Source organism: Homalodisca vitripennis, unplaced genomic scaffold, assembly GCF_021130785.1.
Source record: "Homalodisca vitripennis isolate AUS2020 unplaced genomic scaffold, UT_GWSS_2.1 ScUCBcl_5825;HRSCAF=12744, whole genome shotgun sequence".
NCBI lineage: Eukaryota > Metazoa > Arthropoda > Insecta > Hemiptera > Cicadellidae > Homalodisca > Homalodisca vitripennis.
The window spans coordinates 945-18,334 of record NW_025781965.1 but is presented as its reverse complement, the minus strand read 5'-3'; the positions used below and the strand labels follow the sequence as shown (position 1 = coordinate 18,334).

At 38.3% G+C, this 17,390-nt stretch overlaps 1 protein-coding gene across 1 annotated transcript; it reads left to right on the top strand.

Moving 5' to 3' along the window:
* The first annotated feature begins 263 nt into the window (after nt 1–263).
* LOC124373539 lies at nt 264–4,070 on the top strand. Its single transcript, XM_046831900.1, has 3 exons — nt 264–787; nt 984–1,170; nt 3,819–4,070. Exons 1-3 carry the CDS (start codon nt 513–515, stop codon nt 4,068–4,070), a joined length of 714 nt encoding a protein of 237 aa, XP_046687856.1. The 5' UTR covers nt 264–512.
* The last annotated feature ends 13,320 nt before the right edge of the window (nt 4,071–17,390 follow it).

Sequence of the window (17,390 nt, the reverse complement as noted above, 5' to 3'; positions counted from 1 at the left end):
AGATATAATCTCCCAGGCATGCCTGATTGGAGAATTTTACACACTTTCAATTAACTGAAAAAAAATATAGCAGCAACTCAAGCAAATACAATAAACATTCAATATATTATACAAGTTTACAATCACCAATTGAAATCATAATTACTTTTCCGCTTAGCTAGAAATACTATAAATAATTTCAGATAATTTATAAGAGCCTATATATGAGTCGACCAATTCCAAAACTCACTAACTCCAAAATTTTTGAAATTGAGGTTTTTTATAGTATTTGGCAGTATTTGGGGAGTTTTATAAGGTAGCAAAAGATCTTGTTCCAAAACTCTCTAATTCTTATGGAAATATCAATGTAAAAAACTGCAACTGCAACAAAACTCTCTAAATCCAATCCCTTTACTGAAATAAAACTCGCTAATTCATCTTCCTCCATTACTGTTTCAAAACTCTCTAACTCCAGGCTTCAACTAGCACACTTCAAGGCAGTACTGCAACAAAACTGACTAATTCCTAATCATATGATAGTCATTGGCAACATATTCTTCAAACAGAAAGTGGGCAGTTCCTTCAAAATAGTTATTATTTTGTGTTTATATATTGGCTACACTGTACAGCAGTGCATCTTGGGAAATTGTTTGTTTACTTCATTAGTTATTTCTGTTTTGTACAATATGGCTGATCCAGATGTAACCTTATTACAAAGCGGTAATGTTGAACCAATGCCTGACAATTCCACGAGAAAGAGAAAAAGAAGAGTAGATAACTGGAAGAAAACCAAGGACAAAAAGAAGAGGTAAGCTAAACTATATTTATTACAGGACAACATAATTAAATTTGTATGTTTATCCAATGATGACATAACCTAAAACCCTTTAACTGTACACTAACATTTTCACAGCATTGATTGTTTTTTATGATATCGGCTTGTATTTTATTTCTGTTTTAAATACTGGTTATTTAATTAGCTTACGGAATATGATTTGTTTCAGACACTCCGCTCAAGGATTCCCAAATATTCCAACTTGTGGACATCGTGAAAGAGCTAACGGATCCAAGCACTGTTATGACTGTTCCCGTCTTAATATGCAGGACATAAGACGTTTTCATCAGGGGTTCTACAAATCTTGCAATAAAATTGACCAAGATCAATTTATACTGAGGTACGCCAAAGGAAAAGTTTCCAAAAAGACATCGGCTTCAAGGTCCTCATTCTTCTGAAAGAGGTATGGCTATTGAATATTTCATACCATCATACCGCAATGAAGGAGGAAGTGAATTGGTAAAAGTTTGCCAAAAGGCTTTTTTAGATATTTTAAATATTTCAAAATTTAGAGTACAAAGATTGTGCCGTCTTGTGTTTCAAACTGGCGAATCGCCAAAAGAACTTCGAGGTGGAGACCATCGTTCTAAAAAGTCTGAGGAAAAACTATCCAAAGTAAAAACCTTTATTGAGGCTCTACAACCTGTAGAGTCACATTATTGCCGAGGGAAATCCAGACGGCAGTACCTAGCAAGTCATTTAAGTATCTCTAGTCTGTGGAAATCGTACAACAACACTACTGAAAATGAGTTTAAAGTCAAGTATGAGTACTTTAGGAAAATATTTGTAGAGAATTATAATGTAGGGTTTGGGTCACCAGCAACAGACCAGTGTTCTCAATGTCTTAAGCTGAAAGAGAAGATTCTATCTGTGGTAGATTTTGAAGAAAAGGGGAAACTGAAAATAGAATTACAAGTTCACAAAAAAAGCGGTAAGATGTTTTTTGAGCTATTGCAATCTGAAGAGGCTGGGACAATCACGTTTTCATTCGACTGCCAAAAAAATCTAATTTTTCCTAAGTTGACTGATCAAGCTGCTTATTTCTTACGACAGTTTTATGTATATAATTTTACAATGTGTCTCGGTTCTTCTCTGTCAAAGCAGACAGTTGAAAACACTTTCATTTATGCTTGGACTGAAATGGAAGGTGCGAAAGGTTCAAGCGAAATAGCTTCTTGTGTTCGCCATCGATTATCAGAAACAGTCTATCCAGAAAATGTACATACAATTAGATTGTTTGCAGATGGTGCTGGAGGACAAAATAAAAATACCATTCTTATTACAGCTTTACTAAACTGGTTATTGACTAAAGCACCTCAGCACATTAAGACAATTGTAATTCACTATCCGGTTCCAGGACATTCTTACATCCCACCCGATAGAGTTTTTGGGGTAATAGAGAGAAAAGTCAGAAAAGTTGAAAGCATCACCCATCCAAACACATACTTTGACATTTTTAGAGAAAGTGGAACGGTCAATAGATTAGGTTTGGACTTTGATGTTGAAAACTGGATGGAAGTATGCAGATCAACAGTAAAGAAGCCAGGTCAATGGCACTTTAAGTTTTCCACTTGTAAACGATTCATATTAACAAGAGGCAAAAAAGGAAATGGATTAGTAAGGGGTGAGGTAGCCTATAAAAACGATATAGGAGCGTCCAGAGGAATAGCCAAGAAAGGGTGTAGTCTGAGAAACATAAACCCCCAGATGAAACCAAATTCTGTTCAGGTTAATCCTGCAAAAGTTAAGGATGTAAAAACACTACTACGAAAACATTATGGGGAACAATGGGATCAACTGGAGTTTCTTAGGTACTACGCTGATCTATTTACTACCAATGATGGGGAAAACCAGGAACTTAATCAAGATGATCCTAATGAACATGAAGATCCAATGGAGGATGAAGTTTTAATCTTAGAGGGCAACTTTGCATTGTAAAAATGAATTTAAAACAACAAAATGTATTTAAGTTTAATTGCATACAAAATTGTTTAATTTAAATACATATTTTTTTCATTATTACAAGTTTTATAATATTTACCCAACCTTGTTGCCCTAAAACACAATGTTGCAAACAAAACTACCTAAATCAAAACCGTACTGCAACAAAACTGTCTAATACCAATCTCCATTTCCAAAACTCTCTAACTCCAATATTTAACTGTTGTTTTCTAGTTCAACAAAAGAAATACATTTAATTTCTTACTGTTTAACCAATTAGTAGTAGGATTTATTATTCATAACAATAAAATAATTACTTTGAGTGTTATACTTTAACCACTATAGTTTTTTGCTCATCCTGTAAAATTTAGGAAAGTGGAGTTAGTGAGTTTTGGAATTGGTCGACTCATATACAATTACACGAGTCAAAAAATACAATTACAAAATTAATATAACTAAGGAGAGTAAGCATAAATAAATGTTTGTCTTTGCATAAATAAATACATTTTCCATAAAAATAGATGAGGAGGATAAACAAATAAAAACTTTCATTACTTAACCATTTAAGTATCAAACTTAAATAATATTGGTTCAATATCTACAAATGATAGAAGCCATTTTTTAAGATGTTTTAAAAATACATTTAACGAATTTTCATTTCTGATTGTTTGTGGTAACAGATTGAACATTCTTGGTGCCATATAGAAAAATGTCTTTGTAAAAAAGGTATTAAAAGGTTTTGGTACTAATAAATCGTTTGCGTTTCGTAGCTTTAATTTATATTCATTTGTAGGCTTATAGTTTTGGCTTCTCATAAAGAAAATTTTTAGGACTTTAAATAAAAACAAGTATCTTAAAGGTAGTATATTCAAGCATAAAAACAATGGATATGATGATTCAGTTTTCGTTTTATTCATAATTATTCTTATAAAGTGCTTCTGCGTAGTAATTAAAGTTTGAGATACTGTCCTGAGTTTTTGAGATATAAGCAATATTCTGAACAAACAGACATATTACTCACAATCCAAATCCATGTCCCTTAAATATAAGTTTTTCGATGCAGGAGTTGGACTCCGCACTGTTATGTACTTCCAACTCTGCTCCTGGTCCAGATGACGAGCACTATGCCATGCTTAGACATTTACCCTCAGAGGGTAAGGGGGCCCTCTTAGCGCTCTACAATAGAGTGTTTGAGGAACAAACTTTCCCACTAGCATGGCGTAAATCGCACGTCATCCCCTTATACAAACCGGGACAGGACAAACTATCTCCGTCTAGTTACCGGCCCATCTCGCTTACCCAGCTGCCTTTCTAAGGTGTTGGAGCGGATGGTAAACCGTAGGCTAATCTGGTTCCTCGAAAAGAACAATCTCCTTTCGAGAGAGCAATGCGGCTTTCGCCAAGGACAATCGACGTTGGACCTCATGGTTTCCCTTGAGACAACCATACGTGACGCATTCCTTGAGGGAAAGCAAGTAGTCGCTGTATTTTTTGACCTGAAAAAGGCATATGACACAGCGTGGCGGAGAGGCATCATTAACACTCTCCAGGCATGGGGAGTGAGTGGTAATATGCTGGCTTTTCATTCAGGGATTCATGTATGACCGTACATTTCAGGTAAGACTAGGGACAAACCTATCCAGCACAACCAATCTGGAGAACGGGGTACCACAGGGAAGCGTTTTGAGCTGCACGTTATTCGCCGTCGCCATAAACGACATAACGGCTTGTGTCCGCCGTCCTGTACGCTGTTCTCTGTTTGTGGACGACTTCACCGTTTACGTCTCTGCAAGAAGACTTGCTACTGCGGAGCGTTCCCTGCAGCTAACCATAAAGCGACTGGAGGAATGGAGTAGGCGGACGGGATTTTTCGTTCTCTACTTCCAAAACCCAATGTATAACATTCTCCAGACTAAGAAACTATTTAGAACCGTCGCTTACCTTGAACAGATCCCGAATAACATCAAGTCGGAATGTGAGATTCTTGGGTCTTACATTTGATTCCCGACTTACATGGATCCCTCACTTAAAATCCCTTAAGGCAAAATGTCTACAAAGGCTAAATATGCTTCGAGTTCTTACTGGGACCAAGTGGGGCGCGGACAGGACATGTATGCTACGTTTCTACAAAGCTTTTGTCCGTTCGTGCCTTGACTATGGTTCTCAGGTTTATTCTTCTGCCCGGCCAACCGCGTTAGGAATGCTTGACTCGATTCACCACTCTGCGATCAGGTTGGCTACTGGAGCTTTTCGTTCAAGCCCTATACCTAGCTTATTAGCGGAGGCTAGTGAACCAATGCTGGATATGAGACGCAAGCAACTTGCCATAAATTATTTTCACTCCCTTAACCTGTTGGATCCCGTAGCCCGCACAGTTGCGACTGAGGCAAGTGTGAAGTCGTGGCCCGTTGCCGTACTGTTGCGGCCGCGCGCAGAGCGTTTTATTTTTGCGTTTTCTTCAACTCAATTCGCTAAATTAAATGACGTATCAATATACCGGGTTACTCGGGAGAACACTGGCTTTTCCTCGTGAGGTATATTTTGTTTCGCGCTACGATACTTGGCAGCCTGTTTTTACTCTAAAACGTCGAGGCGTTTCAGCCGGTTGCTGTTGTTTGTACACAATAATTATGGCTTCGCGTAAGCATGAGTTGTTTGATCAAGATATTAATGAATTATTGGGCAGTGAGTTTAGTGAACTATCTGATAGTGACGACGAAAGTGATGTGGATATTTTCAGTCGTGTAAGAAGTGGTGATTTTATTTTTAGTGAACTAGTTCGTGATGCAGACTTCAACCACGATTTAGGTTATCTCGATGAACCAGTACCAGGACCATCAGGTGATACTGTTTATTCTAATAATCGTCCAAATAAGCCTACTTTGGATAGTGTTGACTTGGTAATAAACGAGGTAGTTCAAAATTATAATCCCAGAAATGACTTTACTGGTAATGAAGGAACTGAATGTAGGCCTAACCCCAAACGTAGAAAGCTACCTCCAATTACCTATCCCTGGGTGAATGATACCAACTTTATTCCGCACATATTTCCATTTGACAGCTCAAAATCTGGAATAAATGCTGATTCTGGAATAAGTAAGGAATCTACAAACCTAGATTTTTTCTTGTCGTTGTTTCCAATGGAATTAGTATCACACATTGTTGAGCAGACTAATCTCTATTTTCATGAAGTCGTTTCTAAGCTGCCCAATGTTTCTAGATCTGAAATTGATAATTGGTACAATACCAATGAGAGTGAAATGTTATGCTTTTTAGCATTGTGTATCCTGATGTCCCATGTGAGAAAAAATAAAATAAAAGAGTACTGGTCTACCGATACAGTAATTCAAACACCATTCTTCGGTCAGGCAATGAGTCGAAACAGGTTTCTAATACTGTGTAGAATGCTGCATTTCAAACAACAGTATTGTTACAAACTCTAAAACCTTAGGAAGATTACATAAGATAAACCCTATTCTCTGTTCTATAAACAAATCATTTACTGACAATTTCACTCCTTATGAGAATCTTGCATTGCATGAAACACTTTTCTTGTGGAAAGGTAGGCTACTTTTTCGCCAGTATATTCCTAGTAAGAGAGCAAGATTTGGTATAAAACTGTTTATCATATCTGATTGCAAAACAGGATACGTTCTAAATGTTTTACCATATATTGGTTCTGAAACTCAGCTAAATTTTGAAGACCTCAGTGATAAAGTAGGTATGTCAGGTCAGGTAGTGTTGACTCTTACAGAATCTTTTTTCAATCTTGGACACAAACTGTACCTTGATAACTGGTATGTCTCACCCTCATTAGCAGAAGAACTATTTAGTAAAAGTACAAATATGTGTGGAACATGCTTGCCAACAAGGCGTGGTGTTCCAAAAGAAGACCTAAAAAATTGAAAAAAGGGGAAACGGATTTACATCATGCAGAATTTATGTTATATGAACGTTGGCTAGATCAACGGGAGGTTAGGGTTTTATCAACAATGCATGAACATGGTATGAAAGAAACTGGTAAACGTGATCCCCATACTTTGTAAAACCCATTAGTGTTCTGGATTACAATCAGCACATGAGTGCAGTTGATGCAGGTTGCAGTTGTCGTTCAACGAAACCGCTCGGAAGTCATTGAAGTGGTACAAAAAACTGTTTTTCCATTTGTTAGATGTAACCATACGTAATGCATACATTTTGCAGCATCAAATGACAGGAAAAATTCCTCAACTATCCGAATTCCGTAAGGAATTAGTGAGAGAAATCATTGAGAAACATTGTGAGATGAAAAAATACAAAAGAGGAGGTCGACCTTCAGCAAATATTACATCACTTAGACTGACACAATGTCATTTCTTGGAGCCAATTCCAGCAACTGTAAACAAAGACAGGCCCAGGCGAAAATGTCATGTTTTGTGCCAACACGACCAGAAGACCACAAAGAAGGCAAGACACTTACTTCATGTGTATCCCCTGCAATGTGTCTCTGTGTGTACACCCATGTATGATGGAATACCATACTTATAGGAACTTTTAGGCCTAAACCATACTCTGGACCATGTAAATAAAGTTTTGTTCTAATATTATTTATTTAGTTTGTTTATCCTAGTCTTATTGATTTATAAAAAATAAACTTACACTTGGAATCAAAAAATATATATATAAATTTAAATATGTATATTTGAATTTAGAAATATCAATAATATGAAATAAATAAACATAAAAATAAAACTTATGAGTATATGATTATGCAGATGCAAAAAATAAACTATAATGCAAAGTAGTAACCAAGTGCCAGAAAAAACCCGGGCCAGCAGATGCCCCTGTGCTGCCATAACCCGGGACTCAACAGGTTAAAGCCAAGCCCGAAAATCCGGCATATGAACACGTATTTAAAATGATTGCTCGAAGTCTATGCTAATCGCCTTAACATCTCAGCTCCCTTTGGAGTAAGGACTAAAGCGCTCCTCTCGGACCTTGGTATCGAGGAGTACCAAGTAAGCCAATGCTACCAGAGTGGTATTCCTCCCTGGTTAGTATTAAGTCCCGAAGTTGTCCTGTCACTTCACAAGTACAAGAAAGAAAACACTTCTAATTTAGTGTTCACGCAGGCTTTCCGGGAACTCTTGAGTGCTCGGGCACCTTGCGACATAATTTACACTGATGGATTTAGGTCTGAGAATGTGCACCGGATGTGCGTTCATAACGGCGAGTCGTGAGTATAGATTCTGTCTGCCCTCTGTAGCGTCAGTCTACACGGCAGAACTGACCGCTATTTTTAAAAGCATTGAACATCGTCTGCCCCAGGACCAGAAGGCTGGTCATCTGCTCCGACTCGCTTAGTAGTCTGCAAGCAATCAAGGACATGTATCCAAAACATGTCCTTGTGCGCGACATCCGATGTGCCATTCACAGACTTCAAGTCCAAAATATACAGGTTGTTTCTGGTGTGGGTGCCCGGTCACGCGGGAATTCCCGGAAATGAGCTTGCCGACAGGGCTGCTGGGAGTGCTCATGAGCTTCCTCCTTTTACTGCTATGGTGACAGGGTCAGACCTAAAGCCAATGGTGAAGGAGAAGTTAAGACGAGTTTGGGGTGACTCTTGGTCTCGGACGGTGTGCAACAAGCTAAGAGCCATAAAACACACAGTAGCTCCCTGGGGGACAGCCATCCGCGAGAACCGCAGAGAGGAAGTAGTGTTGTGTCGGTTGCGGATCGGGCACACGCTGCTGACTCACGGGTACCTCATGAGCCGTGGGGATCCCCCGGAGTGTTCGTGTTGTGGAGTGGCTCTGAGTGTCGAGCATATTTTGGTCGAATGCCGTGATTATGCAATGCTAAGACGATCTTGTCAGTTCCCAGCAAGTCTATTCGATCTGTTGGGGGATGATGAGTCAGTCATTGTAAAGCTTTTTGAATTCTTAAGAAGAACGAGTCTTATCTCAAAGATTTGATCTGAGCGAGTACCTGTTAAGTTATATGAAAGACTTGAAATAAATAACGGGCTAAGTGCCAAAAATTACGAAATGGTTTTTTTTTTAAATATGTTTCTGAATGTAAAGCCCTACATACCTATATAACGGGGTAAGTGCCAAATGCATTGGAAGTAGTTTTAAAAAAATCCGATAGACTGCGCCATGGGCTATGTGCCACCCGCCTAACCTATATGACGGGCTAAGTGCCACTTCCAGTTTTAGTCAGCTTGCTGTTGTTTATTTAAAAGGGCTAAAGTGAACTGTTTGAGGTTATGTTAGTGTTTTTCTATTGTAATAATAGTTGATCATTATAACTGTTACTATGGAGAACGTAATCTGAAGAACATCATGTTCAAAAGAAAAACAGGAAGAAAGGAGAAAGGTACAATCCAGCAGGAGATGAAATTACGAAGAAGTAAAGGATTGGCATACATAACTAAGAAGAAACCAATTGTTAGTGCTAAGGAAGAACCTAGTACTAGGGTAAGTGTTTTTTAATTGATTAATAGTTATTAAGGATAATAATATCATCGCTGTCGTGTATCAAAACTTTTTAAATCAAAAGGCATGGGTTTCAATACCATAGGAAATACGAAATGAACACAGGTTAGACATAGTTAAGAAATATTGAAGGCTTGAAATATAGGGCTAAGTGGCTGACACAGTAATGTCAGCTACTAACATAGGTTTTATTTTACAGGCAATTTGCAAATGTAAGAACGAGTGTAAGACGATCAGTTTCTGATTGGAAGTTGAAGTTCTTTACTGATTTTTACAACTTGGAGGATAATGTCAAACAAAACAACCTTCTCATGGGACTTCTAATTCTCATACCAGTAAAAAGAAGGCGACATGGTAACTACACAAATGAGAAGGACAGTAGAAGGCAATGCACTATTTTGCTTTACTCTAACCAAATGAAGGAGGTGGTGTGTTCAGTGTTTGTAAACAAACTTTTTTGGATACATTCTCCATAAACAAGAGGCGAGTTTGAAACATTAGTGAGTGCGAAAAAATTGGGCATGACCTCATACACTGAAAAAAGAGGTAATAAATTGAAAACAAGGAAATTCTCTCAAGAACATGACATGCTTGTTGTTGGACACATAAACACTTTCCCGCGTGATGAGAGCCATTACACAAGGAATAAAAGTTCGAGGAAATATCTTAGCCAAGATCTAAGCATAAATAGAATGTATCTTGCATTCAAAGAACTCCACACTGACTCTCCGATAACTTATCGTTACTATTTTAGTACTTTCAAGAAACATTTCCCAGACTTATCCTTCCGTCTTCCAAGAACAGACACATGCGACACATGTGATATTTTGAAAGCCCAGAGACAGGGCAGCCCTGGAAACAGAGAGTTACAATTTAAAAATTATCATAGGAAAGCTGCAAAAGCTTTATCTGTAATGAAAGACGATTTAACCAACTCAAAAGATTCTAATCATAGATCTTGCACTGTATCTATGGATCTTCAGCAGGTGCTGTCACTGCCATGTTTAACACTGACAACAAAAAATGTATTATTCACGACAGTTATCCTGCTATAATTTATGTATTCATGTGGGTGACTCCAATACAGGAAATATGTTTTTATGGAATGAGTCAATAACAGGCAGAGGAAGTAACGAAATTGCTTCTCTTGTTTTTTTAAGTCCTTAAATAATGGAATAACCAACAAAAAAAGTTCTCAATGTGTGGAGTGATAATTGTTTTGGACAAAACAAGAACAAAATGTTATTTGTTTCTTGTGGTACTAATCTTATCTCTACAGAACAGTTTCATGAAATTAATCAAAAGTTCTTGGTACCGGGGCCACTCTTTTATGTGCTGTTGTCAGGGACTTTGGCGCTCATTGATAAAAGGAAGCGTGTTGAAAAATGCGAAACACCAATGGATTTGGTTAGTTTGATAGCGAAATGCAAACAGGCAAAACCCATATACAGTCCACACTAATGGCTCCTGAAGATTTACTTTGACTTTAAATCCGCTGCTGAAAACACTTTTGGAATACTAAAAAGTTAGAAATATCCAAGGTACACTGGATTCAAGTATCTAAAGGCAACGTGAAAGTAAAAACAAGGAGGACATTGAATGAAAGTGGAAGCATGGAAAGAATGTAATGAAGAAAAATGTGGAAATGGGACAAATTAAGGACAAGCTTTTCAACTTGAGTTGTAAGAACAGATTAACAGAAGATAAGAAAAAAGATTTGCGTCAATTATTACCATTTCTTAAAAATGAAAGCAAGATATTCTATGAAGAAATTTTGCAAATGTAATCAATGGCACATAGCCCATTAAATAGGTTTATGGACATGGCACATAGCCCATTAAATAGGTTTATTGACTTGGCACTTAGCCCATGTTACACTTTTGTATTTTTTAATTCTTAAATGATTCTAGATACATGTCTGATTTTTTAGGTGTATTGTGTAATCTTGTACCCATGTAACTATAATAAAATTATAATCTCAATACTGTAGGGGAAGGGTGGGCAAAGTGGCCCACTGCGGGCATAAGTGGCCACGGCCGATTTCTCTGCCACGCAGTGCTGCTACGCAGCGGCCAACGCCTCAACTACTGCGCGAGACCTCCATTAGTGTTCTGTAGCGTTGTGAAGGTGGTCAGTTTAACGTGTTCGGATTTTATCATCAAATGTGTTGTTTTTCAAGTTGCTGATGTAAGGTAAGTGGTCCTGCTTTACTTGTTATAACTATAACTACGACCCTAGTAAGTAATGCTTGACAATAACCATTAAAAAGAGTGTGATTTAGGCTATCAATTCATGTGTAGGAGTAAGAGCTGGGTGTTACAGATGTACGTGCAAGGTCGCTATTTTGTAATGGGCGTCAGAAAAGGGCAAAGTGGCCCACTGCCGTGGCCACTTTGCCCTCCGCCGTGGCCACTTGCCATTTGCCCCGACATCAAATATTTAGTTTTTAATATAAAATATACTTTATTTTATATAATATAAAACAAATATTATTTGTTTTACCTGTTCCGAAACCCAGTTTAGGTGCCCTAAAGCAAGTATTTAGTTTTATATTTAAAATATATTAATTGTCGATGTGCCCAAATCCAATTTAGGTGACCTAGAACGGTATTCACTTGTATGCAACTACAACGTATTTTTTTTTTTTTTAGTTGGAGTCATGGTGTCCAAATACAAACGGAAAACCGAGCAAGCAAGTCTTGGGACCCTCAGGCGATGCAACGAGCTATCAACGCCGTGTGAGAGATGGTATGGCCAATGCAAAACAGCTGCAAAAAACTTCAATGTGCCAAGAAATACGTTGAAACGCCGGGTTTTAAATAAGAACCAGCATGCTAAGGAAACAAACAAAGTTCTTGGCCACTACCGTCCTGTTTTTTAATGCAAGAACAAGAACAGCAATCTTGTAGAATATCTTTTAGAAATGGAGGTACGATTTTTTGGGAATCACTTTAAATGGATTTGCGTAGTCTTGCTTTACAAACTTGCAGAGCAAAATAATATCACACATAATTTCAACCATGAAACAAAATTAGCTGGGAAAGATTGGGTTAGGGGCTTTAGACAGCGCCACCCTGAAATGGTGTTGAGAGTACCAGAGGCTACTTCGGCAGCAAGGAGCCCAGGCTTTTAACAAAGTAAATGTTACAAAGTTCTTTGGACATTTTAGAGGATGTCCCAGAAAAACCACTTATATCCACCTCACAGGGTTTTCAATGTCGACGAAACAGGACTTATTGACTGTCCAGGACTAAATCGTCAAAGGTTTTTGCACTTAAAGGCAGACGAACAAGTTGGCTCACATCCACATCTGCTGAAAGAGGTGTTCTCTCGACATTTTGTAGTTTCAATGTCAGCAGGAGGGACTTTTATACCTCCTATGGTCATATTTCCAAGGCAGCGAATGAAAGTTGAGCTGCAAGATGGTTCTCCACCAGGGACAGTTTTTGCCTGCCATCCATCAGGGTGGGATGCAAACGGACATTTTCACTCAATGGTTTTGAGCACTTTTTGCGCTTTGCTAAGCCTTCAAAAGACGACCCCGTCTTATTGGTACTTGATGGACATGCAACTCACACAAGGAACCTTGACTTTATCGAAAAGGCTAGGAAAAACCATACAACTGTGGTTTGCATCCCCCCTCATTTGCAGCCACAAGCTCCAGGCCGTTAGACGTAGCGTTTATGGGGCCATTCAACACCTATTATGTCCAAGCAATCGAGGAGATTTTTACGAAATAACCCTGGTAGGCAAGTAACTCAATACCAAGTGTCTCGTCTTCTCGGGGAATCATTTTTAAGTGCTAGCTACTCCTACTGTTTGCGGTTTAAGGGATTTAGAATGGTGTGGCATAGTTGCCAATCAACAGGGATGTGTTCACTGATGCAGATTTTGTTGCTTCTACAACAACGGAAATTTCCCAATCCATCTCAGTCACACACCCAACAGCTGACATCAATCCAGTTTCATCCACCGGACCCTGATAAAGATGGACTGCTGATGCCGATCCCAATGCAAGTGCAACATCAGGGCCTGTTGATCCCGACCCTAAATGCAAGTGCAACATCAGGGCCTGTTGATCCCGACCCTAATGCAAGTGCAACATCAGGGCCTGTTGATCCCGATCCCAATGCAAGTACAACCTCAGGGCCTATATTAGGTTCCGGAGACCCCACAACATTATTTGTTCTCGTCTCTTCAAGCCCAAATACCTCAAGCAATGAACGTTCCATTAAAACCCAATGCCTCATCTGCCTTAAGCTCCATGCCCTAGTAGGCCTACCTCATCTGCTTTAAGTCCAACCGCCATACCCAGTACATCATTTGTTGTAAGCCCTCAAGAAATTATCCCGATTCCTAAAAACAAACATCATCATCAAACGACAAAATAATAGGAAAAAGGGTTCGGCTGCAGTGTTAACCTCAAGCCTTACAAGGCTGAACTTGAGGCAGCGAAGGCAGAAAAGGAAAACAAAGAAAAGACTGAAGAAAATTAAACTGGAGAAAAAAGAAGAAAAAAAGAAGTTGGCGAACAAAAAAAAGAAGCCTGTCAAAGAGAAAAGGAAACCAAAAGTGGGCAAAACGTGCTTTGTTTCTGAACGAATCAGATAGTGATGAAAGTGACGCGGATTGTTTGTACTGCCAGAACTTGTTTCTCAAAATCTAAAAGTAATGAAGGGTGGATACGTGTTTCGGGTTGCCACAAAATGGGCACATGAAGCGTGTGCCGGATGTGAAGAGGATGATAATGAATTCATTTGTTGACCTATGTAAATAGACTGCAAACAAAAGACAACAAAATCGCAAAAAGTTGTAGGCCTAAAGTAATTTTTTATTGTATTATTTTCTACTTTACACGTTTCAAATATGTAGACAATGTAATAATAACTAAATTTGTAACAATACATACAATACTTTGGTATTTAAAAATGCATTTGTAGTATTATTTTTGACATCGGGCAAAAGTAGCCACCCTGTGGCCATTTTGCCCTACCCCAACGGGCAAAGTGGCCATATTGGTAGGGCGTGACAAAAAAATTATGTTTAAAAAAAGTAACTAAGATACAGGTATATATTTTTTTTTTAATGAGTGTAACTATATATGGTAATCTTATAAATAATTTTCATTTCTTTTGAACAATTATAACAGCTTGAAAAAAATAAGTTTTTCCTTAGGGTGGCCACTATGCCCACCTTTCCCCTACGTAGTTATTTCACCCAACAGAAAAACTTGATTATCTCAAAACTTTGTTTTTGGCACTTAGCCCGTTATTTATTTCAAGTCTTCATATAAACTTTGTCCTTCTATTTATTGTTATTTGTTTATTGTTATTTATTATTTGTTATTAGTGAGGTGTGGGTCCCTTTACAACCTTACCTTCACTAACTTACCTGGTTTTAGCATTAGATTGTTGTTATATTTATTATCGTTATTATTTATCTGACATATTTTAACTTATTGGGCCCCTTTACAGCCTCTCGGCTATTTTTGTTATTTAGTTTTAGTCCTCTGTTCACTGCTGTTGTTTTTCTTATTGTCTTAATGTGATAATCTTCTTTGACACAGCGATCCGAAGTCTATTCTCTAGTACTGATAACGTGACACCATATTTTTAAAGTGTAAGGTGTCCGTTAACCCTACGGGCATTGATAACCTCCGTGTTTTATGCCCTTATAAAAAAAAAAAATAAAAAATAAAAACAAATTGCTTGCAGCTTCTATTCCTGTGTTGGAGATAAACTAATTTAGCATTGCCAGAGGATATCCAGTTTGAGCTAGTTTTCACTTGCAAAAGTAATTTTTTCTACTTACCAGCTTGGATTTTTCACTCTGAAGGTAAGTGTATCAGATAATTTAGAGATAGTATGTGTGAAACTTTGTTTAGTGCAGAATAGACTTTAGTATTCAGGATTAAGGTTAGTTTGACTTGGTTATGACAACACTATTGATAAAATATGTACAGGACTTGTACCTAGGGCCACAGTAAACATGTGTACCTAGGGCCATGGCCCCCAGGTACAAGTTTGGTGGCCCTAGGTACAAAAGCATTAAATGTGACTAATGTTTAAATTATATAACAATGTATAACCTAAAATTTGGCTTTTTCTGATCTGTGTTTTTGGTTTTCAGATGCCCAGAAATAAAGAGGGTAAGAAGAGATCGCAACCAAACTCTGAAAATGTGATGGCTGCAGCAAATATGGTTCTAGAGTATGGCGTATCGGTGCGAAAAGCGGCAAAAGAATCTGGAGTGAAGAGAACAACACTGCAGCGCTATTTGGCCTACCAAAACTGATAAAACAGATCCAACTACTTATTTTAATAGATGCGCTGTGTGGACAGTGTTTACTAGAGAGGAGGAGGTTGAATTAGTTCAGTACTTGCTTACAGTGTAGCAAAATGCATTACGGATTGTCTAGAACAGAAGTAAAAAAACTTACCTTTTGATTATGCAAAATTAAATGGAAAAACTTACCCCTCCTACTTGGAATAGAGATTCTAAAGCAGGCGATCAATGGTACTTAGACTTCATGAAGAGACATGAGGCTGTAAATAAGTCTTCGCAAGCCTCAGGCTACTAGCTTGGCTCGGGCTACTTCGTTTTAATAGAGCCAATGTAAATACGTTTCTTTGATAAATATTCAGAAGTCATTGAAAAACACAACTTTCCTCCAGAAAGGTTATATAATGTAGACGAAAGTGGTATAACTACAGTACATAATCCGGTCAAAGTAGTAGCAGGCAAAGGGGTAAAAACAGGTAGGATCAGTCACTTCTGGGGAGCGAGGCCTTAACACCACAATTATATGTGCAGTAAATGCCATTGGAAACGCCGTTCCTCCTCATGATGATCTTCCCTAGGGTACACTATAAAGATCATGTGATCAAGGGAGCTCCTACTGGAACAATGGGAGCAGCTCACAAGACAGGTTGGTCAACTTCAGAAAAGTTCCTTGAGTATTTGAATCATTTTTATTTATCATGTAAAACCCTCACCAGAAGAAAAAGTCCTTCTACTCCTTGACAACCATGAAACACACGTCACAATTGAAGCAATTGATGTCTGTAAATCTAATGGCATAGTGCTATTGACAATTTCCACCTCACACTAGCCATAAGCTACAGCCCCTTGACAGGGGGGTGTATGGGCCATTGAAAAAATACTACAATACCGCTTGCACAGAGTGGCTGAACATGCACCATGGCACTCCAATTTCTATCTATGATTTGGCTGAGATATTTGGGAAATCATACCCTAAGGCGTTCACGCATACAAACATACAAGCAGGGTTCAGAGTTTCCGGCATCTGGCCTATAAACCGAAATATATTCACGGATGACGAGTTTTTAAGCTCAAGTGTTTTCAGATAGGCCTTTGCCAGTGCAAGCAACACAACTTGAAGCTGATGACCCAGGCCTAATGGGACCAAACGACTAGGCCTACTCTTGACACAACCAGCTCAGACTTGCTTTGAAAACCGACCATCAACATCTGGCACCAATATTTCAAATGAAGCTCAGCCTACAAAAAGCGTAAAGCTTACCCCAGAACAGGTGCGGCCTTACCCTAAAGCACCACCAAGGAAGATGACTGGCAAGCGAGGAGGGCGTAAGCCTGGGAGGTGCCGGATTTTAAACCGACACTCCAGAAAAACTTTAAATAATGGCTTATCAAACAAGAAAAAGTCTCAAAGAAGGCTGGAAAGCTTGCTAGTAAAGAAAAGACAAATGAAAAAATTAACAGCCTTAAAGTTCGATCGAAGCCAATTGTCATAACTTGCAAGAATCAATCAAAACCAAGGTCGCAAATTTCTCACTTTTGACAATTCCTCTACATCTGATGAAGACATCCCAGAAGAAGATTCCGATTCAGTTGATGACATCTGTGACTGGCCACCGCAACCAATGGAGAGTGATGACGGCATCGACAAACCAGTACAAGCAGGAGATTTCTGTTTAACGCTATTAAGTGGCAAGAAATCAACTCGAAACTTCGTAGTTGAAGTGCTTGACGTGGATGAACTACGAAATATGGTTCATTGCAAAAAGTAATTATAAGTAAGTATGGTAATGGTAATTTGACTTACTCAAATACATATACATTTTTAAGTGTATTCAGTGAAAATACTTAAAAAAAACTGACTCCACCAGAAACAACTT